Consider the following 24,473-nt stretch of genomic DNA (forward strand, 5'->3'; position numbering starts at 1 on the left):
GAAGATCTTTTAGTGGGGACGATGTTGCTTCGTGGACATGGTTGCTGTCCGATCATATGGTATGGTTTCCACGTTCAGTCCACAAATCAACTTGGACTACGAGCGGCAGTTTTGCAAGTCAAGGCTCGATACATCCTTCACCGCGTCTTCGACACAGCCACCAAACCAGTCTACCGGATAGATTGGCACGCTCAAGCCGATTTCTCCCCAACCTTTCTTACAAATGGGATAAGGTAAGGAGTCCGTGGTGATATACCAAAAACAATCTTTTTTGTAGATCCTGCTGCAAATGCCGATATAGTAGCGTCGTTGATTGGTGACAATCACTTTTCCGTCTCAGAAAATTTCAGCGTATGGCAGCGAAACATCAGGAAACAGAATACTTGGAAACTTGTCACCTGCATTTCTTTTTTAAAGTTAACAGCTTTGAAGCACAACCTGGATGCACGTAGTATCCTCCTGGCATCCACATGAGCAGCGACTGCACCTTGAGCAAGCTTCCAGATCCAGCCAAGCTCGAAAACATTCGTCGCAGATGAATCACAGGTTGCCAAAACTAGTTTCTTACCATCCGCCCAGGAAAGCGCAACATCGGCCAAACGACTAGTGATGATAACATGAGGCCGACTTGCTGTAGCACCTGGACGATTGCAGCTAGAACCCTGTTGTCAACTAGTGACATCGGGTAAAAATCAAGTCATATCAATCACTTACGTCAGAAGGAAGAACTCCTTTCTTCACTGCTGCAGGAAGAAGAGGTCATCCATTCCGAGACTAGCAAATTCTTCTGAGCTGCTAGAAGATGAGCTGAGCCTGGGCGAGACATTTTAGAACCAAGTAAGCTTGGCACTGGAGCAGCTCCAATGCCGCATTGGGACTCACATCCGATCCGCACGAAATCTCTCCGCCGAAAAAAAGATAAAATATCGAACCAAAACACGATTCGAGCTGCTTGCTACTCACCAGGAGCAGCGCGCGTGAAACACTTCTTCGAGTTGCCCGTTTCGGGCAAGTGCTGTTATCGTTTCAGTCCGTACCTTTCGGGCGTCAATGAAAAACCTTTTCGCCTATTCCCTCTACTCAAGCGCAAAAGTAGTTACTGACTGGTCTTGATGAAAATCCAATTGTTGCTTGAGCTTTCTCAGCTCCAGTAGACCAACCACAGAACAAATTCAAGGAGCAGCTTGAATCCGTGAGTCGCTGTCCCCTAATGGTTGCACCTTGCTGGATGGATCGTGGAAAAAACTAGATCCAGAGCAATCTTTGACACATATGTCACCAGGCTGCCTGCGGGCTCGTTATGGCCCAGGAACATAAAACCATGGTTTCTCATCGTTTTGAGTTGTGGACTTGCATATGTGAGCTTGGTGGCTGCAAAGGACGACCTCGGCTAGACAAAATATTTTCTCTCATTTTTTATGTTTCTTCGTTTTCTTTTTTCTTCAGGCTCGAAAGATCAGGAAGCTCCTCCACACCAGCTGCCAACGAATCAAAGGTAATGCGGTGAGCGTGGATCGAACACGCGGCCTTCCGATCCAGTCTGACGCTCTCCCATACTGAGCTTGGATGGTTTTAGACAATAACTTCAATACGATAAGCTTACCTCTACAATGAGAGTTTGGGGACTCCGGCGATCTCGATCAAACCACTACAGCGGCTACTCTATAAATTCCTCTTCAATATCCTCATCCCAGTCGCGTAGAATAAGTTTATTACTGTCTATCAAATGCGGAAATGAGTAAAATCACTTGGACCGGACTGATTGCAGCATTTGCCCAAAACGGGCATCTAGGAGAAACCAGGCAAAGAGAAGTCCATAGCATCATGGACGGCGATCAGGCCTCAATGTCCCCGGATGTTGTATATGGTACGGTATCCTGGACAGTGATCGATCCAAAACTCCTGAATCGATCAGGCCCTCAATTTCTTCCAGAAGTTCCCACAATGTATGGGCACGAGCCGGGACGGAAACCCTGTTCTTATCTCTGCGTGCTATCCTGGACCAGGCAACAGCTCTTCGATTCGATGCCCGAGATGGATCTCATCAGCTCCACGGCGGCGTTCCAGGCATTGCGTGTTTGATTTCATGCCCGAGCACAACGCCATGTTGTGGGGATCACTGGAGGTGACGCGCTAGGCTGAGGCGAGATGGGCGATCACAAGGCAAGGGTGAGCGGGCTGATCCTCGAGGAGATTCCCTTCAACCATCGTGACCGTTCTTGAGAGGGGAGATTTGCGGAGCTTGTTCCGATTTACGTAATCAAAAAGGCAATGCTCGAATATGGGTTAAATTAGAAAAGTGAGTTTGTGTGAATTACATGAACTTGGTTACTCCTTTGTTTCAAAGAGGACTTTCTGGTACAGTGACGACCTTGCAACCCATTTCCAGCTTCACCTTTGGTGTGATGTACTCTCCAGCCATGATATATTCGGACATGATCTCGTAAAAGTGCTCTGTGTAGTGAATGCCATCAAAAGTGAAATACTTGCTGGGATCCTTACACACCGTGTAAACAGCATTGGTCTGGTTCAGTGGAGCACACCCGCAAAGACCCTCACCATCACAGTTAAACTTGCCACCTCCACCGCAGCACGACTGGAGCGAGTTCGTGAAGCCAAACTCCTTCATATTCTCCAAAACATAGGTGTTTGCTGCAAACCAATCGAAATAATACACAGTGAGACCCTGGTATTTTTGCGTCAGCTCCTCCGACAGCCTCTGGATGTTGGTGTTGAGGTAAGAGATAATCTGGGCAATCTCAACAATGCAACCATCCTTGTCATAGTGGAATGTACCAGCGGGGTACTGTTGGAAAGATTGGAGATAGTTTGGAGAGCAATCGGCACGGGGCATGTTGTAGAGCACAACATGACGAGCTCCGTGAGCATATAACTTCTGAATTCCATCGGCCAGGCCTTGGATCACGGCCGGGATGGTGACGTTGATCACGTAGCCGCCTCCCAGTGGCAAACCAAAGTTGATATCGTCCCCTCCAATCTCGACCGAGTAGAGTGCATTCTCGTACCATGGTTTGCTCGCCTGGCGACCATATCGACCCTCGACAAACTCCTGGTGGCGCACGAAGTCGTCAACCTGGGCGGACAAGACATGTGGGCTCGAGTATGGCTGGTTCTCGACCTTGATCACCGTGGCTCCGGCGTATCCAAAGTTGAGGCTCTCGAACTCGGTGCCATTGTACTTGAGGCTGGGAGTTCCAAGGTTGTCGAGGCGGAGCTTCTGGAGCAGGAGGTCGGGGATGACGAGCCCGTCGCAGTAGCGTCCAGTGGGCTTCCCGTAGGTGATCCCGTATGGGTACCTGCCCGATAGGGTCTTGCCGCCACCGGCTTCAATGTCGCGGTTGCCGCCATCGCTGAGAGAATCTGCAAAGGTGAAGACTGCGGTTGGACAGATCGACGAGCTCGACTTTGGCGTTGCTGGCGTTGCTCGTGCCTGAGAAAGCAGCACAATATTAAGCAAAAGACCAAAGATTACAAGAACAGTTCCAGACCAAGAAGCCATCACAGCTGATGGATCTGTAGAAGTGTTGGAGGCCAAAGTTTATATAATGGATCCCAATCTCTTGAACAAGAGCTATCACATCTAAAACCAGTTCCATATCCATATTTCGAGTTACCAAAGAGATTGAAATATCTTCAGAGAGTTTGGTAAAAGGTTAATACCCTAAAGCAGATGTCAGAATCGGCAATCTGCTCGTGGAGTTGTATAGCAAATGTGGCAGCGCCAACGACGCTCGGGCGGAACATCTTCAAGGGATTTAATTCTCTTGGTGATCTTAGCCTAGTGAGGTCTTACTTGAGGCTGGAACCTTGCTTGATCGATCTTGACCTTTGCAGATTGCTACACACCTTCTGAGAATGTATGGATCGCTCCAGGAGGCTCGATTGGCTGGCGAGAGTCTTAAGAAGTTGGGGCAGAGAGATCTTGTGGCTTGGAATGCGATGAACGACGCTTATGCCCAGTGCGGGCTATGCAAAGAAAGGCATTTGCGATTCACGAGAGGATGTTTACAAATTCACGTACACGACTCTTCTCTCATGCTATGACAATCTAGGCGACGTAGAAAAGATCCATGCGCACCACTACATTTGCGAAGTGGAATCCAGAGAAGGTGTTTGAATAGTTGGACGCTGCAATCCTCCAGGACCTAAGGATCATGGAAGCCATCCAAGTGATAGAACAACAAGGTTTCGAGCGAGCAGCTTTATGCTGCCTGCTCTCCTCCAGATCCTTTCTGTTGTATGCCCAGTATGCGCCTCAGCCGCTCGTCGGGGTATCGTGGATGGTGGCCAATACATGTACACATGTAGGCCGGGAGAGTTCTTTCATCGTCTCGTGGACTGCCATGATCACGAATTACGCCAAGCACGGCCGGAGCGATGGAAAATGAGATGGCCTCCAAGATTGCGTGGTATAAAAAATCTTGGGTTTAAGCATTTCTATTCAAATTCTTCCGCTTCCAATCGGCCTGCTCTTCTTGTGGGCTGGAAAATCTGTTAATCCAGCCCCTGGATATTTCTGATCTCCCTTCCTGTGCCCTTTATCTATCGGTAGCTACTGCAAGATAGATCCGGTGCAGGCTAGATGCCCGATTCCTCGAATGCAATATCGCCATGTATCTTGCGGTCTAGCGTCCTTGCGATCAATCTATTCTGTTCATTGCCACCGATCCTTTCTGATCGAGCCTTTTTATTTCTGCATGGATGCGTTTTCTCTCGCTTTGAGCATAGGAAATGGGTGGCGAGATTTTCATTCGAAACTTCGCGCAGCTTGATCGAATCATCAAAGACACAAGGCCATGCTTGGACTCCAGAGATTCAAGGTGTACTTGCGATGATCGAGAGAGGTTTTGTGGAGAACATATTTCTGAACGAGGAGGCTCGAGAAAGAAAATGGCAAAGATCAGGTTCTACAGGAAAAAAAAGTGATCAATGCTCGATATGATTCACATTACCCCACAAGGTACATTTGTGTCATATATCTTCTTTCTGGTTTTTTAACTTGGGTGTTTTTTGGTGTGAAGGTGGTGCAACAAACAAATTTGTGGGGAGGAACTTAGGATCAAGCCAGGGGCTTTTGCAAGAAAGGTGGGAAACATTTTCGCAAATGTTCTTCCATCCATCCCAGCTCTTGAGGTATCCTTCCACTATTCTCAAGCTTGCAAACATATCAAGCTCTAAAACCACAGGCTCCAGTCGGCCATGATCATCATGGCCTCATATCTTTGTTTGAGGATAAGATCACTGAGATATTTGTGTGTGAGAAGGATTCATACCTGCAACTTTTGCGCTGGAGCAAGAACTTTCTAATGTTTGTTTATTTTGCTAGATGTCGTGAAACAAGCAAGGAGGCAAAGGAGGACGAGCAAGCGGTGACTGCCAGGCTGGAGGAGGAGCATAGAATCAGTTAGAACGCTCAAATTTCGTGGGTGTGACCATAACCGGAGAAAGCATATCAGCTATTTTGTGTTTCTTCCAGTTGTATAAGAATTCAATCCAAGGGCCCTGTAGGAAGTGCCAACTTTGCCATGGCCTCGTCCAGCTTTATCGCAAAGTCTAAAGGACATCCAGAGCAAGCCAGAGTAAGACGTTTCCCGTGAGTGGCGATCCACCGAGCACCCTCTGACAGAGCTTCGAGCCTGTCTGCCGGTACCATCTTCTGGCACCATCCGTCGACTGACTTGGAGCTTAGGAGAAGTTGACAGCGTCTTGTTTAAGGTACTAACACGAACTCCCCTCCAGGAAGAAGGGAAGCGTCTCTTTCCCCGTCTAGAACCCGATCGGAAACGTTGAGAATTCCTTACCTTGGAAAAACCGGCAGATATCAAGAGCAGGATCATCACAGTTCCCGACCCATCGTTTCTTCATCATAAATTTGATTTTATCATTTGGATATGTTTGCGTCTAGAGTTTCGCCAGAGGAGTAAAAATTGAGCTCAACTTATGAGTTGGATCCTCTGGGTTTGATCGTGGAGTCGAAAAGCTCGATGCGTCCATAGTGTTCCCGTTTGAGATTCACCGCTGCTTTGGGTGCTCGGTCTTTTGTTGCTTAAAGCTGCTCTATGCATCAATGCCGCTTGCGCTTCTTCTTTTTTATTGTCTCTTTCTCTTAGACCTCGTGATGCAAGTGCGAGGCCGGACCGAGCTCACGAGCTCAAAAGTCAATGCAGGGTCAATTATAGTTAATGCAAGGTCTTCAAAGACTGTTTCATCATTTGCTCAAGCTCGATCGCCCCAAGCTTTTCTCGAAAAACCGCAGACCCAGGTAGTATAAGATTTATCAAATGCCGGAAAAAAAAGCACTCATTTGGTTATCTTGTTAGTTATGTGCTGTTCTACAGAGCAACGGTTGTAGCCTCTGCCGAGGATCTGGCTAAGCAGTATGGTACCAGAACGTGCTTTATGCCAGCGAAATTCATCCAAAGGCTGTTTATGAGGTTAAGGGAGATTCCGAATATAAGTTAAAATTTGGTATAGGTCGACTTGTGGCTGTGCTACTTTATGATAATAACACAGCCCCAATAAAGGCCAAAATCATTGTCATTGGCAATGGAAATGGATGCCCCTTGAGCACTCTATTCTCTAGTCAGCTCAACATCAAACAGCAGCAAACAACAAACTGAGAGCCATGTAGAGGCTATGGATCCTACTCGAAAACATGGAAGAACACATTACAAACAAAGATCTATCCCATCAGTGGCGGTGGCGCATAGTGTGGGTTCATAAGGGGAGGGGGCGCGCCGTAGTGTGGGTTCCTGTTTGCCCCTGGGCCGTCATAGTCGCTGGTGTGGACCTCTCCAAGGAGCTTCCTGCCGTTGAGAGAGCCTGGAAGAAAAAAGAGCGAGAGAGAGAGAGAGAAGAAGAAGAAGGAGAATTTATAGTTAACAACAGAAAATGTGAAATGTAGGAGAAGATTGGCCCTGTGAGGCCAGCAAGCTCGCATCTGCAAACCAACTCAAAACAGTAAGAAATTAGATTGTGGAGGAAAATAACAAAGAAATGAAATCTATATGTGCTCTCTACCTTTGTTTCCATTAGTAGCAAAAGCGGCATTGATGAGCAGGCATGAGAGCAGGGCTGCGAGCACAAGCTTGCGAAGAGAGCCTATAGATCCAAACCAGAAATACAAAGGCCAAGCTCTCGTAGATAAAGGCCGGGGAGCACAGACTCACACAAAAGCTGGCACAGTCTTCGAAGAAATGCAAGTGTTGTCCAGTGAGTGGCCAAGAGCTAACGTAGATAACCATGGTAGCACCAACACTGGATAAAACTTCGTTTTATATGTTAATAATGTGGAATCAAGGAGAGTGAAGAAAGATGGGAGAGATATTGACTAGTAGACTTTATCAGGAGAAAAGTTGTTGCAATGTGGGCTTGCAGCAATCCTCAGTCTGGAGTTGGATGAAGGGCATTTATGGGCTCTCCAAACCTTACAGATCAAAAGGAGGATGTAGAGCAGACGCGGGATGGAGTTCCTTGACAACTTTCTATTCTAGGAACAATGACAAGCTTATAAAACTTCCACGAAGTATGAGGAGCACCCAAGTATCGCCAGAGAAATCGCAAATTGCCCTTTTGGGCATTTGCCACGAGCATTCCATTACATTCCACGGCTCCAGTCAAACCCAGAGGATCCACTCCCGGATAGTGGACAGCGGCTACTCCTCCTCAATTTCCTCATCCAGTCTTATGGCAAATGCGGCAGTGTCGGCGATGTCTCTGCGATCGATCGCCCCAATCTCTTCATCATGATTCAAGCATATTCCCGAAGTGGGCATCGGGATGAAGAGCGTAACGTTTTTGATAAATTTCATTCTCCCGATCCAGTCACGTGAAATGAGATAATCAATGCCTATGTGCAGCAAGGCATTAAATGCCGGAAAGGAGTGAAATTATGGTAACAACAGTTGCCCAAAACGGGCATCTGGACTAAGACAGGGCGGTGTTTGACGCAATGCCGATCGATAAGAAGACCATGGCATCGTGGACGGCGATGCTCCAGGGCTACACCAAAAACTCCCGGATCGGTCAGGCCCTCCAGATGTTCCCGGGCCACAATACAGTCGCCGAGACGCTGTTCTTATCAGGACGTCTCTCAGAGACCATCATCGCTTGGACCCGCTCGACGCCGCCGCTGAGCAATCGAATCTATTCTCTCTGCCTGAACTTGCTCTCATATCCAGGCGCTCAGTGCATCGATCGCGTGCGCCATTAAACTTGAGGCTGAGTTCCAATGAGCCGGAGCTTCTCGGGGATGACTAGCCCATCGCAGTAGCATCCCGTGGGCTTCCTATAGCATATGGATATATGGCTTCAATGTCGCGGTTGCCGCCGAATGCAAAGGTGAAGACTGTGGACTTTGGGGTTGCTCGTGCATGAGAAAGCAGCACAATGCTAAGCAGAAGAGCAAATATTGGAAGAACAGTTCTAGAACAGAAAACCATATCTGCTAGCGCCAAATCTATCTCACTTGGTTGACGGTAAGCTAGTCAACCCCGCAGCTGCGATTCCATGGCCGCTGCTCACCAGAAATGCCAGGCGGAACGTCTCCTCGATCGCGAGCGGGAAGGGATTCAATGTAGATGTGCTTTGCATTTGCATTTGCATTGGTTTCGTGGTGGTCTTTGCCAGCCCAGGAAATCTTTGGGTGAGGTCTTGTATGATGCTGGGGCAGGGCAACCTTGCTCGATCGTTCCTCGAGGAGTTTGGCTTTGCAGATTACTATAGAGCTTCTGAATCGCTTCAGGAGGCTCGATTGAGTTACAAGAAGTTTGGGCAAAGAGATCTGGTGGCTTAGACCGCGATGAACGAAGTGCGGGCTATGCAAAGAGGCATTTGCGACTTACTAGAGGATGCCTTGACAGATTTACGTACACTGCTGAGTATTCATGCTTGTCTCGTGAGGGATGGAATCAAATGGGACGTCGTCATTGGTCGCTGTGGAAATCCCAGGCAGTGTCATATCTGGCATAAGCACAGGCATGATCAACACAATCAGCATAGAGTTTCTGTGCTCTCGTCAATTAGTTGTTCTTTGGAAGTCAAGGGAGAATGAGGAGGTGTTTGCTCTATAGCTTCGACTTGGTGTTTTGGAACGCCGTGGTTTGGGCTTACCGAGACAGCCATGCCGTTCTAACTGCGTGTGCTACCAGTTGCCAGCATGCGCTGCTTCAAACGAACGAACTCCATGATCGAGCGGCCAGTTTGGATCCAGTTGTGGTACTCTAAGCCTCAGAGGCTCGGCCTTGGATGGACAAACGAGATGCAGTGGTGCAAAGCTCCATTCTGGCCACATCTCCAAGATGGATCATTTCCTAAGCGTTAGTTTCTATTCTTGTGGGCAAAAATCCAGGTCTTGGCGATGGATCTGTCTAGCATCCTTGCGATCAATTCGTTGCCATCGATCTTTTCTGATGAGTGTTTTTCTTTCTGGAGATAGGAAAAAAATATATATATATTGCTCAATGCTTGTAGAGTTAATAGGGATTTGGAGAGAGGAGCAAAGGTGGGGATGAATGAGTTTAAAAGTGAGAGGAGCGAGCCTGTAAGTTACATGCTTCTTGCAAACTTGGTTACTGCTAAGATACCAAGTTTAGCTTCTGATTCAAAATAGCTCTCTGTTTCGTTTAGCTTTTGCAAGAGACTAGAACGTAACTCCAGCGATTGCCATCGTCGTGCCTACAGCAGTTTGTCTTGTAATTCGACTTCCTAGGTAGAGACAAACTCACTTGTATCATCAATCTAATCACTGGAAAGCTTTCCAAAACAAGTATAAAAAATACGATGACTACGACTCGCTTTAGTACATTTCCTACTGCGTGTGACAAAGGTGCTACTCGTTCCAGAGTGTTGTGGCCAACCTGTTAGAAGATAAAAGAATCCCAACGAGAAAGCACAAACCTGATCATACAGATGATAGATGTTAGAAGATAAAAGAATCCCACGAGAAAGCATAAACCTGATCATACAGATGATAGAAAACTCTGACCACAACTAGAACTGGTACGAACTTTCGAATGCAACTGGGGAAGCAAGCCCATGCTTGACAAGGCTTGGACCTTCTATCCGTAGATAAAAAGCATTGATCCACTAAAAGCTTGTGGATTAAATGAATGCTACTTGGTGGTATGCACATGCAAAGATATGTAAACGTAAAAGATTAGTGCTGTGTTTCCTGGACAGAAAAAAAAAACAAAGTGCTTCATCAGATATGAATATGTTAAAAAATACCATAGCCTCCTTGGAAACATTGTTTCAGTGCATTAGATGTCATGGCACGTGAGAATTGAAACCTCTGTATGCGATGCAATGCTAGAGCAACACCTGAAAGACCAAGCTTGAGAACGCAAGAGATTTACAACTTTAGAGCATATGTTTACCAGCAACTACAGGTATCAAGCTAAGCCAGAGGGCAAAAGGAACTGATTGTCCTAGAAGAAACTATGATGTAGATGGCTCCAGCGCTGCCAAAAACATGAAAATCCTATCAATCTTCACGAACTAAAAGCAAAACCACAAAACTTTTGACCATATGTCAAGGAAACGGCGACAGTGGAAGAGGAAATGGTCATGATGTGTTCCAGGGCGTATCAAAACGATAGTGGCAGAAGCAATCTCATCAGTTCCTTGCTCAATGGCTGGAACCAATAAAATTAGGAACAATGTATAGATAGTCTACGTTTTGGCATTTCAGATGCCCAGCAGCCTCAGTATGTAACTGCTTCCACATCCACATTACCTGTTGTGATCCTGTTAATCCAGGGGAAGCATTTGAGACGTTATCCATTTGGGCGCTAATTTGAATATAAATGTTTTAGATGCTGCAACTCCTTGTGACAAAAGGTTGCGAGCAAGTATGTTAACGATATGAGACTTCTCAAAAAAATATTATTATTTGCTGAGTTGTGCTGATGCTTGACGCTAATGTATTTAATGTAATTTATGTTTTTTGTATAATTTTTTATTTCTATTTGTTGGGTATATCCTTCTTTTTCCATGAGTTCCCTTTTTTGACTCTTTCATTATAATATTCCTGTTGGAATATCCTAAATTATATTTGGTACATGCCTTTGTAATTGATTTTCAAATCAGTTTATGTTTGTTCTTGGTTTTCGGTGTATATTTGCAATTTATATATTCATCTTATTCTTCTCTAATAAGATGTAAGTTAATGTTGATGTGTTTGTATTTTTTGGATTGGTATGTATTCTTTATAATATTATTTGCAATATACAGTGGCTGATTATGAATTGTAAAATATAATTGGCAGTGTTGTACAAGCTTCTTATATGCATGATGTATTTATAGAATCTATCAAGACAAAAACCTTCAATCCAAGACATAACTTTCCCTACTACATTCTCTAATGGCATGACTTGGTGATGGGTGGTGGCATTGGCTTTTTCTATTCATTTTATCAATATATTCTTTGCCACATATGTCACCAGGCTGCCCGCGAGCCCGTTATAGCCCAGGAACATAAAACCATGGTTTCTCGTCGTTTTGAGTTGTGGACTTGCAGATGTGAGCTTGGTGGCTGCAAAGGACGACCTCGGCTAGACAAAATATTTTCTCTCATTTTTTATACTTCTTCGTTTTCTTTTTTCTTCAGGCTCGAAAGATCAGGAAGCTCCTCCACACCAGCTAACAACGAATCAAAGATAATGCGGTGAGCGTGGATCGAACACGTGGCCTTCAGATCCAGTCTGACGCTCTCCCAAACTGAGCTTGGATGGTTTTAGACAATAACTTCAATATGATTAAGTTAAAATGTAAAAGCTTACCTCTACAATGAGAGTTTGGGGGCTGCGGCGATCTTGATCAAACCACTACAGCGGCTACTCTATAAATTCCTCTTCAATCTCCTCATCCCAGTCGCGTAGAATAAGTTTATTATCTATCAAATGCCGGAAATGAGTAAAATCACTTGGACCGGACTGGGGATCACTGGAGGTGACGCGCTAGGCTGAGGCGAGATGGGCGATCGCAAGGCAAGGGTGAGCGGGCTGATCCTCGAGGAGATTCCCTTCAACCATCGTGACCGTTCTTGAGAGGGGAGATTTGCGGAGCTTGTTCCAATTTACGTAATAAAAAAGGCAATGCTCGAATATGGGTTAAATTAGAAAAGTGAGTTTGTGTGAATTACATGAACTTGGTTACTCCTTTGTTTCAAAGAGGACTTTCTGGTACAGTGACGACTTTGCAACCCATTTCCAGCTTCACCTTTGGTGTGATGTACTCTCCAGCCATGATATATTCGGACATGATCTCGTAAAAGTGCTCTGTGTAGTGAATGCCATCAAAAGTGAAATACTTGCTGGGATCCTTACACACCGTGTAAACAGCATTGGTCTGGTTCAGTGGAGCACACCCGCAAAGACCCTCACCATCACAGTTAAACTTGCCACCTCCACCGCAGCACGACTGGAGCGAGTTCGTGAAGCCAAACTCCTTCATATTCTCCAAAACATAGGTGTTTGCTGCAAACCAATCGAAGTAGTACACAGTGAGACCCTGGTATTTTTGCGTCAGCTCTTCCGTCAGCCTCTGGATGTTGGTGTTGAAGTAGGAGATAATCTGGGCAATCTCAACAATGCAACCATCCTTGTCATAGTGGAATGTACCAGCGGGGTACTGTTGGAAAGATTGGAGATAGTTTGGAGAGCAATCGGCACGGGGCATGTTGTAGAGCACAACATGGCGAGCTCCGTGGGCATATAGCTTCTGAATTCCATCGGCCAGGCCTTGGATCACGGCCGGGATGGTGACGTTGATCACGTAGCCGCCTCCCAGTGGCAAACCAAAGTTGATATCGTCTCCTCCAATCTCGACCGAGTAGAGTGCATTCTCGTACCATGGTTTGCTCGCCTGGCGACCATATCGACCCTCGACAAACTCCTGGTGGCGCACGAAGTCGTCAACCTGGGCGGACAAGACATGTGGGCTCGAGTATGGCTGGTTCTCGACCTTGATCACCGTGGCTCCGGCGTATCCAAAGTTGAGGCTCTCGAACTCGGTGCCATTGTACTTGAGGCTGGGAGTTCCAAGGTTGTCGAGGCGGAGCTTCTGGAGCAGGAGGTCGGGGATGACGAGCCCGTCGCAGTAGCGTCCAGTGGGCTTCCCGTAGGTGATCCCGTATGGGTACCTGCCCGATAGGGTCTTGCCGCCACCGGCTTCAATGTCGCGGTTGCCGCCATCGCTGAGAGAATCTGCAAAGGTGAAGACTGCGGTTGGACAGATCGACGAGCTCGACTTTGGCGTTGCTGGTGTTGCTCGTGCCTGAGAAAGCAGCACAATGTTAAGCAAAAGAGCAAAGATTGCAAGAACAGTTCCAGAACAAGAAGCCATCACAGCTGATGGATCTGTAGAAGTGTTGGAGGCCAAAGTTTATATAATGGATCCCAATCTCTTGAACAAGAGCTATCACATCTAAAACTAGTTCCATATCCATATTTCGAGTTACCAAAGAGATTGAAATATCTTCAGAGAGTTTGGTAAAAAGTTAATACCCTAAAGCAGATGTCAGAATCGGCAATCTGCTCGTGGAGTTGTATAGCAAATGTGGCAGCGCCAACGACGCTCGGGCGGAACATCTTCTCTAGGGATTTAATTCTCTTGGTGATCTTAGCCTAGTGAGGTCTTACTTGAGGCTGGATCCTTGCTTGATCGATCCTGACCTTTGTAGATTGCTACAGACTTTCTGAGATTGTATGGATCGCTCCAGGAGGCTTGATTGGCTGGCGAGAGTCTTAAGAAGTTCGGGCAGAGAGATCTGGCGGCTTGGAATGCGATAAACGACACTTATGCCCAGTGCGGGCTATGCAAAGAACGGCATTTGCGATTCACGAGAGGATGCTTACAAATTCACGTACACGACTCTTCTCTCCTGCTATGACAATCTGGGCGACGTAAAAAAGATCCATGCGCACCACTGCATTTGTAATGTGGAATCCAGATAAGGTGTTTGAATAGTTGGACGTGGGGCTGTGGACTGCAACCTAAGGATCGTGGAAGCCATCCAAGCGATAGAACAACAAGGTTTCGAGCGAGCAGCTTTATGCTGCCTGCTCTCCTCCAGATTGTGGAAGGTAGCAATTGTTGATCTGCTCAAGTCTCCAGGAATCACGCACCAATCAGTCAGGAATAGCTTGTATACAGAGTGTGATTGACATGTGAATTGCAACTCCTTTTCTCTTCACAGATCCTTTCTGTTGTATGCGCAACTTTTGCGATGGAGCAAGAAATTTCTAATGTTTGTTTATTTTGCTAGATGTCGTGAAACAAGCAAGGCATAGGAGGACGAGCAAGCGGTGATTGCCGGGCTGGAGGAGGAGCATAGAATCAGTTAGAACGCTCAAAGTTCGTGGGTATGACCATAACCGGAGAAATCATATCAGCTGTTTTGTGGTACGCTTGTGTCTTCCAGTTGTATAAGAATTCAATCCAAGGGCCCCGTAGGAAGTGCCAACTTTGCTATGGCCTCGTCCAGCTTTATCGCAAAGTCTAGGACATCCAGAGCAAGCCAGCGTAAGGCGTTTCCCGTGAGTGGCGATCCACCGAGCACCCTCTGAGAGAGCTTCGAGCCTGTCTGCCGGCACCATCTTCTGGCACCATCCGTCGACTGACTTGGAGCTTGGGAGAAGTTGACAGCGTCTTGTTTAAGGTACATTTTACTAACACGATCTCCCCTCCAGGAAGAAAGGAAGCGTCTCTTTCCCCGTCTAGAACCCGATCGGAAACGTTGAGAATTCCTTACCTTGGAAAAACCGGCAGATATCAAGAGCAGGATCATCACAGTTCCCGACCATCGTTTCTTCATCATAAACTTGATGTTATCATTTGGATATGTTTGCGTCTAGAGTTTCGCCAGACTTATGAGTTGGATCCTCCAGGTTTGATCGTGGAGTTGAAAAACTCTATGCGTCCATAGTGTTCCCGTTTGAGATCTCTCGCTTTTCGCACTGAACTAAATGGTGAAACCATTGTGCTCACCGCTGCTTTGGGTGCTCGGTCTTTTGTTGCTTAAAGTTGCTCTATGCATCAATGCCGCTTCTTCTTCTTTATTGTCTCTTTCTCTTAGACCTCGTGATGCAAGGCGTCTCTGTGCGAGGCCGGACCGAGCTCACGAGCTCAAAAATTCAATGCAGGGTCAATTATAGTCAATGCAAGGTCTTCAAAGACTGTGTCTTCATTTGCTCAAGCTCGATCGCCCCAAGCTCTTCTCGAAAAACCGCCGACCCAGGAATGTATGGTATAAGATTTATCAAATGCCGGAAAGGAAGGCATTTCTTTGGACCGGAATGTAAACAACCCCGGAATGTAAACAGCATGTACCCTACCCCGACTCGAGAAGAAGACTATATCTGGCGATGCTCCACGGGTACAAAACACTCGGATCGATCCAGGCTCTCCAAAACCCTAAACCATATCAGGGAGGAAACTCTCAATAAGAAGGTAAATTCTAATCCGTTCACTCTACATGCTCATTTGGTTATCTTGTTAGTTATGCGCCGCTCTACAGGGCAAAGGTTGGCCTCTGCCGAGGATCTGGCTAAGCACTATGGTACCAGGACTTGGCTCATGGTTTCTGAACTCTGGTTTCATAACGGGTGCCCAAGAACGGATGAGCTTGTTCAGCTGGAAAAGGTCTTGTTCGATCCGGAGATGAGAACATCTGTGAAGCTGGCTATGGCCCGGGGGAACCTTAATGTGTAGGAACTGGTTTGGAGTAGGTGAGTTTTATGCCATGGCCGTTGGCAAACGCTATATCTGTCCCGTTTCTCCTTTACTCATCCAAAACGAAGCAGTGGAAAATAAGGAACTTTTCGATCAGATCATTCACTTAAGGAGTTTATGGAAACTTGGATACCGGGGCAGTATCACTAGAAAGTTGGCAATGTACAATCCAACCCTCGGTTCCACCAAGTTTGTCAAGCCTTTCAAACGGGATTTTTGCCCGAGTTTATCTGCTTTATGCCAGCGAAATTCATCCAAAGGCTGTTCATGAGGTTAAGGGATTGTTTTGGATCAGCTCCCTGAATATAAGTTAAAATTTGGTAAAGGTGGACTTGTGGCTGTGCTAATAAAACAGCCCCAATAAAGGCCAAAATCATTGATAATAGGTCCCATTAAAAAAAAAAAAAAAAAAAAAAAACATTTGATACCCTAAACCTTCACTTCTGAGCGTGGATCGAACACGCGCCTTCAGATCTTCAGTGATCCCCGCTTATCTTCACACATATCACAAGCGTATTCAGTTTTGGCAGCGCTCTAGAGGAGTGAGATCGCTTAACATTGTCTTGGAAAATGTCTAGCTGATATAATCTGGCTCAATCAAAACTCACAAGATCACAACATTTTTCCGGCAATCTGCTTTTTTTTGCTGAAACATGCAAATATATGGCAATGAAAATGGATGCCCCTTGATCACTCTATTCTCTAGTCAGCTCAACATCAAACAACAGCAAACAACAAACTTGATACTCTCCAAGGGGAGGGGGCGCACCGTAGTGTGGGTTCCTGTTTGCCCCTGGGCCGTCACAGTCGCTGGTGTGGACCTCTCCAAGGAGCTTCCTGCCGTTGAGAGCCTGGAAGAAAAAAGAGCGAGAGAGAGAGAGAGAGAGCGAGAGAAGAAGACGAAGAAGAAGTTATAGTTAACAACAGAAAATGTGAAACGTAGGAGAAGATTATCAACCTGGCCCTGTGCAGCCAGCAAGCTCGCATCTGCAAACCAACTAAAAGCAGTAAGAAACGAGATTGTGGAGGAAAATAACAAAGAAATGAAATCTATATGTGCTCTCTACCTTTGTTTCCACTAGTAGCAAAAGCGGCAGTGATGAGCAGGCATGAGAGCAGGGCTGCGAGCACAAGCTTGCGAGGAGGAGCCATTTCTATACTAAGAGAGCCTATAGATCCAAACCAGGAAGGAAAGAATGAGACGCTCCCGTAGATAAAGGCCGAGGAGCACAGACTCACACAAAAGCTGGCACAGTCTTCGAAGAAATGCAAGTGTTGTCCACCGAGTGGCCAAAAGCTAACGTAGATAACCATGGTAGCATCACCGTTACCAACACTGGATAAAACTTCGCTTTATATGTTAATAATGTGGAATCAAGGAGAGTGAAGAAAGATGGGAGAGATATTGACTAGTAGACTTTATCAGGAGAATATGTGGGCTTGCAGCAATCCTCAGTCTGGAGTTGGATGAAAGGCTGTTACAGGCTCTCCAACCCTACAGATCAAAAGGAGAGACGCGGAATGGAGCTCCTCGAGAACTTTCTATGTAGTGATCTTGCTAGGAACGATGATATAAAAACTTCCACGAAGTATGAGGAACACCCAAGTATCGCCAGAGAAATCGCAAATTGCCCGTTTTGGGCACTTGCCGAGAGCATTACATTCCACTGCTCCAATCAAACCCAGAGGATCTACTCCCGGATAGTGGACAGCGGCTACTCCTCCACAATTTTTGCATCCAGTATTATGGCAAATGTGGCAGTGTCGGCGATGTGTCTCTGCAATCGATCGCCCCAATCTGATTCAAGCATATGCCCTAATTGGGCATCTTGATAAAGAGCGTAACGTTTTTGATCAATCTCATTCTCTCGATCTAGTCACGTGAAATGAGATAATAACTGCCTATGTGCAGCCTGGCTAGAAAAACTTTTCTTTGATCAAATGCCGGAAAAGATGGTAACAACAGTTGCCCAAAACGGGCATCTGGACTAAGACAGGGCGGTGTTTGACGCAATGCCGATGGCATCGTGGACGGCGATGCTCCAGGGCTACACCAAAAACTCCCGGATCGGTCAGGCCCTCCAGATGTTCCCGGGCCATAATACAGTTGCCGTTATCAGGATGTCTCTCAGAGACCATCATCGCTTGGACCCGCTCGACGCCGCAGCTGAGCAATCGAATCTCTTCTCTCTGCCTGAAATCCAGGCGCTCAGTGCATCGATCGCGTGCGCCATTAAACTTGAGGCAGAGTTCCAATGAGCCGGAGCTTCTGGAGCAGGAGGTCGGGGATGACATGCCCATCCCGTGGGCTTCCTATAACATACGGATATATGGCTTCAATGTCGCGGTTGCCGCCGAATGCAAAGGTGAAGACGGTGGTCGACTTTGGCGTTGCTCGTGCATGAGAAAGAAGCACAATGCTAAGTAGAAGTGCAAATATTGGAAGAACAGTTCTAGAACAGAAAACCATATCTGCTAGCGCCAAATCTATCGCACTTGGTTGACGGTAAGCTAGTGAACCCGCAGCTGCGATTCCATGGCCGCCACTCGTGGTCACCAGAAATCGTGCGTCAGGCGGAACGTCTCCTTGATCGCGAGCGGGGAGGGATTCAATGTAGATGTGCTTTGCATTTGCATTTGCATTTGCATTGGTTTCGTGGTGATCTTTGCCGGCCCAGGAAATCTTTGGGTGAGGTCTTGTTTGATGCTGGGGCAGGGCAACCTTGCTCGATCGTTCCTCGAGGAGTCGGGCTTTGCAGATTACTATAGAGCTTCTGAGAATGTATGGATCGCTTCAGGAGGCTCGATTGAGTTACAAGAAGTTTGGGCAGAGAGATCTGGTGGCTTTGACCGCGATGAACGAAGTGCGGGCTATGCAAAGAGGCATTTGCGACTTACTAGAGGATGCCTTGACAGATTTACGTACACTGCTGAGTATTCATGCTTGTCTCGCGAGGGATGGAATCAAATGGGACGTCGTCATTGGTCGCTGTGGAAATCCCAGGCAGTGTCATGTTCGGCATAAGCACAGGCATGATCAACACCATCAGCATGGAGTTTCTGTGCTCTCAGGGACGATCTTGTCAATTAGTTGTTCTTTGGAAGTCAAGGGAGAATGAGGAGGTGTTTGCTCTATAGCTTCGACTTGGTGTTTTGGAACGCCATGGTTTGGGCTTGCCGCGTTCTAACTGCGTGTGCTACCAGTTGCCAGCATGCGCTGCTTCAAACGAACGAACTCCATGATCGAGCGGCCAGTTTGGATCCAGTTGTGGTACTCCAAGCCTCAGAGGCTCGGCCTTGGATGGACAAACGAGATGCAGTGGTGCAAAGCTCCTAAACGTTAGTTTCTATCCTTGTGCCCCTCGTAACGGGCAAAAATCCAGGACTTGGCGATGGATCTGTCTAGCATCCTTGTGATCAATTCGATGCCATCAATCTTTCCTGATCGAGTGTTTTTCTGTCTGCAGAGATGCTGAATTTTACAAGGAAATAGGAAAAAAATAAAAAAATAAAAATTGAAACTTGCGCAGCTTGATCGAATCATCAAAGACACAAGGCCATGCTTGGATTCTAGAGATCCTCTTCAAGATGTACTTGCAATGATCGGGGAGAGAGGCTTTGTGGAGAATATATTTCTGGATGAGGCTCGAGAAAGAAATTGCCAAGGATAAGGTTCTACAGGAAAAAAAAGCTGATCAAAGCTCACATTTGTGTCATATCTCTTTTTTTTTTTGTTTTTACTTGCGTTTCAGAGAAGTGCAGGTATGAATCCTTCTCACACACAAACATCTCAGTGTGATATTATCCTCAAAGAAAGATATGAGGCCGTGATAATCATGGGCAGATCGGCCGACTGCCTCATGAGAACACAACACGCTTGCGTTTTTCCTGGAGGGGAGATCGTGCACGTAAACATCACAGAGCGAGGACCTAGCTCAACCCGAACAGAAACGTTAACTGTGGAAAACCGGCAGGAATCATGTCGACCTTCGTATCAAAATTGTTGACCATGTGGCATAGGGCGTCTTCCAAATATCCAGAATACCCAACCGAGGCAAATGCGTCATTGCAACACACGCATTTCTTCTCTGGTGCCAAATCCGGATATGGCCTCTTTCACAACACCAGCATCGGCAAAAACACCAAGCATTGTCGCCCAATTCCTCCAGTTCCGGGCTCATGCCTTTTCTTTCTGTGAGCAATAGGACATTTCCGCACTTGTTGCGTTTGCCAACAGCCACGATAAAACTCAGTTCCTACACATTCCCGCAGGCATGTCAATGTTAGCAGCAGAATGGGTTTCTACGCGGAAGGAAGTGGATCCCTCCCGCGTAAAGCACATAAAGTCGGCGGTATAAGATACGCGTATCCGAATATAGGATAAAGCCTTTTTATGCAAAGAAAACGTAAACCATTAAAAAGGCTGTAATATATTTTATTTAACACATCTCGTTTAGTTTTGTTTGAATGTATGTTGTGGCGCGCTGTTTCCTACGCGTTAGAAGCCCCACTGCCAATGCCATCCTCACCAAGACAGTTGCTTTCCATGGATGATGCCATGGGATGCTTAAAGAATCGCAAACCTGCCTCGATCTGCCATGGCCTCCCACCGCCATAGCTATGGCGAGTCTAGGAAATGATCCTTACCCAATTAGCTCCTTGCCAGAGGCGCCATTCTGGATTTCAATCCCCGAGCGATTGAGTTGGCGGAGAAAGCGATCCGGCCAACCCAGCCTCGAGCTCCCAGGGTCAGGGATGAGCAATCGAGAGCTTGAAGCTCCCACCTTCTACGATGCATGATAGTTAGTCGCATGGAAAGTAAGAAAAACACAGATCTGTGGGCGAGGGCAAGCGCATTGACGAGAAAATTGTCTCCTGCGGCCTCGATCGTCATAGCTTCCTCACGAACCTCGTCATGGAAATGTATGGAAAGTACTGGCGCGGGGGATACGTCTTGGGAATCTTCCACAAGACGGAAGATGGAGATGTTTTCTTTGCGGCATTTGCCCAAAACGGGTAAGTTCTGGCGTTCTCCCGGCAAATGCCTCTCGATCTAATTCCGTCACATTCTTGCAGCTAATCCCGATGCAAGCTCTCGTCTTCCAGGAGATTGAATTCAAGGACGCCAGCTCCTCGAAGGGATCAAGCCCAACCACATCTCCTTTTTCACGGATGGTCAAGCTCCACCTCTCGAGCTAAGACTTACCAAAATTCTTCATAAACCGATTAAACAAAACTTTATGTTGGGCAACAAATTCCTTTAGATAGCCGGCACGAACGCCTATGATGCTGATCTACCAGCATCAACCATTCTCTCGTGAGCAGCTGAACCGTCAAAACGGAAGGTTGACCCTGGGCTTTTCGCATTGGGAGCTTTTCGAGCCCACAAGTATGCTGGCTGCATTGTCGATATGGTATGAAGTTCGTTTCAATTTCTGAAAACCATTGGACTTCACAAACTTCTAATGCGGTGAGCGTAGATGGAACACGCGGCCTTAAGATCTTCAGTCTGACGCTCTCTCAACTGGGCTATCCCCGCGTGATAATAATTATCAGCAATATTATCTGGCACATACATATCACATTACAAGTGTCATGAAATTATTGAGCGCTCTAGAGGAGTGAGATCGTAGAAATGCCACTATAGCTGATATGCTGGCTCAAAACTCACAAGGATCATAGCAAAGATTCTTCCAGCGATCGGCTTTTTTGCTGAAACATGGATGTCTAGAGGTGACTCAACAGCAAACAAAAGAAAACAACAAACGTGGTAGCCGTGTAGAGGGTATAGCTCCTACACGAAAACATGGAAGAACACACAGAAACAAAGATCTATCCCATCAGCGGCGGGGGTGCGTAGTGTGGGTTCATGTTCGCGCCTGGACCGCCATAGTCGCTGATCTCTCCAAGGGGCGGTGGTGCGCCGTAGTGTGGGTTCCTGTTTGCCCCTGGAGCGTCATAGTCGCTGGTATGGACCTCTCGAAGGAGCTTCCTGCCTTTGAGAGCCTGGAAGAAAGAGAGAGAACTTTTTATAACAGGAAAGGAAAAGGAAACGTAGAAGAAGATTTCTCAACCTGGCCCTGTGCAGCCGGCAAGCTTGCATCTGTAAATCCAACTCAAAACAGTGAGAAACGAGATTGTGGAGGAAGGTAACAGAGAAATGAGATCTATATGTGCTCTCTCTACCTTTGTTTCCACTAGTAGCAAAAGCGGCAGTGATGAGCAGGCATGAGAGCAGGGTTGCGAGCACAAGCTTGCGAGAAGGAGCCATTTCTATACTAAGAGAGCCTATAGATCCAAACCAGGAGAGAAAGAATGAGAAAAACAAAGGCCAAGCTCCCGTAGATAAAGGCCGAGGAGCACAGACTCACACAAAAGCTGGCACAGACGTCAAAGGAATGCAAGTGTTGTGCACTGAGTGGCCAAGAGTTAACGTCGATAACCATGGTTCCGTTAGTGCATTGGATAAAACGATGTTAATGGGAATTAACATATTTTATCAGGAGAGAGAGATCTCGACTAATATATAGCGATCATTAGATGTTGGAAGCATCGAGCAACATCGTGGGATCGCAGCAATCCTTCTTTGCGACGCTCCTGAGCCAGTCTGGAGGCTCTGGCGATCTCGATCAAACCCGGAAGATCCACTCCCGGATAGTGGACAGCGGCTACTCCAAAGACAAGTTTCTCCTCAATCTCATCATCCAGGCTTACGGAAAATGCGGCAGTGTCGGAGATGCGCACCGTGTCTTCTCCGCGATCGATCACCCCAATCTCTTCTCATGGAACATTATGATCCAAGCATATGCCCGAAACGGGCATCTAGATGAAGCGTGTAACCTCTTTGATCGATCTCATTCCCCCGATCCAGTCGCATGGAATGAAATGATCACTGCCTATGCGAATCTTGGCGAGATGGAGGAAGTCAAACGATTGTTTGATCGAGTGCCAGAAAAGAGTGAAATCACCTGGACCGTGATGATAACAGCATATGCCAGAAACGGGCATCTGAACGAAGCCAGGACGGTGTTTGACGCAATGCCGATCGAGAAGAAAACCATAGTTTCGTGGACGGCAATGCTCCAGGGCTACACCCAAAACTCCCGGATCGATCAGGCCTTCGATTTCTTTCAGACGTTCCCGGCCCACAACGTGGTGTCCATCACCGCCATGGTGTCGGCGCTCGCGAGCCACGGCCGTGGCGACGAGGCCGAGATGCTGTTCTTATCCATGCCCGCGAGAAATTTTCTCTCCTGGACTGTGATGATCCAGGCCTACTCCAAGCAGCAGCGCATCGATCAAAGTCACCTACACGACGCTTCTTTCATGCTGTGACGATCTGGGCGATGGAGAAGAGATCCATGCTTGTGTAGTGAGGGATGGGATCGAATGGGACGTTGCCATGTCCACTGCATTGGTGCGCTGCTACGGTCGCTGCGGAAATCCAGAGAAAGCAGTGGCTGTGTTTGAGAATTTCTCAGGGAATAAGGACGTAGGGCTGTGGACTGCGATGATCCTCTGCTTCGATCAGAACCAAAAGATCACGGAAGCCATTCCGGGGGATGGAACAGCATGGTTTTCGAGCAAGCAGCTTTACATTGGTTGCTCTTCTCCAGGGATTGTCGAGCTCTTCAAAGTCTGGGTTTAGCACAGGCATGATAAACACGATCAGCTCGAGAGCCATGGAGTTTCTGTGTTCTACTGGAGGAGATGTTTCAACCAGGGACGATCTAGTTGTTGCTACAGCACTGGTGAAATGCTTTGGAAGTCACAGGAGAATCAATGAAGCTGAGGAGGTGTTTGAGAGATTTCGACTCTGTAGATTCGACTTGGTGCTCTGGAACGCCATGGTATGGGCTTATGCCGAGACCAGCCATCCCGAAGAAGTTCTGTTCGTGCTGAAAAAGATGGATCTGGAAGGTGGTAAGGCTGATACGTTCACGTTCGCGACTGATTTAACTGCGTGTGCTGCCAGTTGCGAGCATGCATTGCTACAAACGATCTTTCTTCACGATCGAGCGACCAGTTTGGGGCTTGGATCTGATCCAGTCGTGGTAGCAGCAGTTATCAACTCGTACTCCAAGTCCCCCAGAGGCTCGGGCTTGTGAGGAGCGCTTTCGAAGGACTAGCGACGGACAAACTAGATACAGTTGTGTGGAGCTCCATGAACATGGGATACGCACGATCAGGCCACATCCAAGACGCTCTGGAGATCTTCTCGAAGATGGATCATCCGGACAAGATCACAATCGCGCAGGTGCTGGATGCCTACGCGGATCTGGCATGCCTCAGCCAGTGCAAGGCCGCTCATCGGGATTTCGTGTCGCCAAACCAAGAGCTCGAGTCGGAGACAATGGTGGCCAACGCTCTTGTACACATGTACGCGAAGTGTGGGAGCCTGGACGAGGCCAGGAGAGTTTTCGACAGAATGAGCTTGCAGTCCAGGAACATCGTCTTGTGGACTGCCATGATCTCGGCTTACGCCCAGCACGGCCGGAGCTCCAAGTCGATGGAGCTGTTCCAGAGGATGCAGCAGCAAGGAGTGGAGCCGAATCAAGTGACTTTCATCAGTATCTTGAGCTCTTGCAGCCACTCGGGCTTGATCGATCAAGCAGCGTACTGTTTCTACAGCATGGAGCAAGATCACAGCTTGGTGGCGTCCCAGATTGAATTGCTTTTGAAACTGAATGGAATCAAAGCCGCTTTCTAAGGGGCAAGTC

The 24,473-nt window shown here is 47.2% G+C and overlaps 3 protein-coding genes across 3 annotated transcripts; 1 reads left to right on the forward strand and 2 right to left on the reverse strand.

Annotated features, from left to right (window-relative positions):
• Window positions 1-2,341: 2,341 nt before the first annotated feature.
• LOC9648541 (GDSL esterase/lipase At3g26430) lies at window positions 2,342-3,520 on the reverse strand. The gene has a single exon (XM_002984882.2). The coding sequence runs from the start codon at window positions 3,518-3,520 to the stop codon at window positions 2,342-2,344; it is 1,179 nt and encodes a 392-aa protein (XP_002984928.2).
• Window positions 3,521-12,186: 8,666 nt separating this feature from the next.
• On the reverse strand, window positions 12,187-13,365 carry LOC9648748 (GDSL esterase/lipase At3g26430). The gene has a single exon (XM_002984884.2). It carries the CDS (start codon window positions 13,363-13,365, stop codon window positions 12,187-12,189), a length of 1,179 nt encoding a protein of 392 aa, XP_002984930.2.
• Window positions 13,366-22,293: 8,928 nt separating this feature from the next.
• On the forward strand, window positions 22,294-23,401 carry LOC9648749 (pentatricopeptide repeat-containing protein At1g09410, mitochondrial). The gene is made up of 2 exons (XM_024689896.1): window positions 22,294-22,973; window positions 23,026-23,401. The coding sequence occupies exons 1-2, from the start codon at window positions 22,294-22,296 to the stop codon at window positions 23,399-23,401; spliced, it is 1,056 nt and encodes a 351-aa protein (XP_024545664.1).
• Window positions 23,402-24,473: the final 1,072 nt, after the last annotated feature.

The sequence above is a fragment of the Selaginella moellendorffii genome, unplaced genomic scaffold (genome assembly GCF_000143415.4).
Source record: "Selaginella moellendorffii unplaced genomic scaffold, v1.0 SELMOscaffold_64, whole genome shotgun sequence".
Taxonomy (NCBI): Eukaryota; Viridiplantae; Streptophyta; class Lycopodiopsida; order Selaginellales; family Selaginellaceae; genus Selaginella; species Selaginella moellendorffii.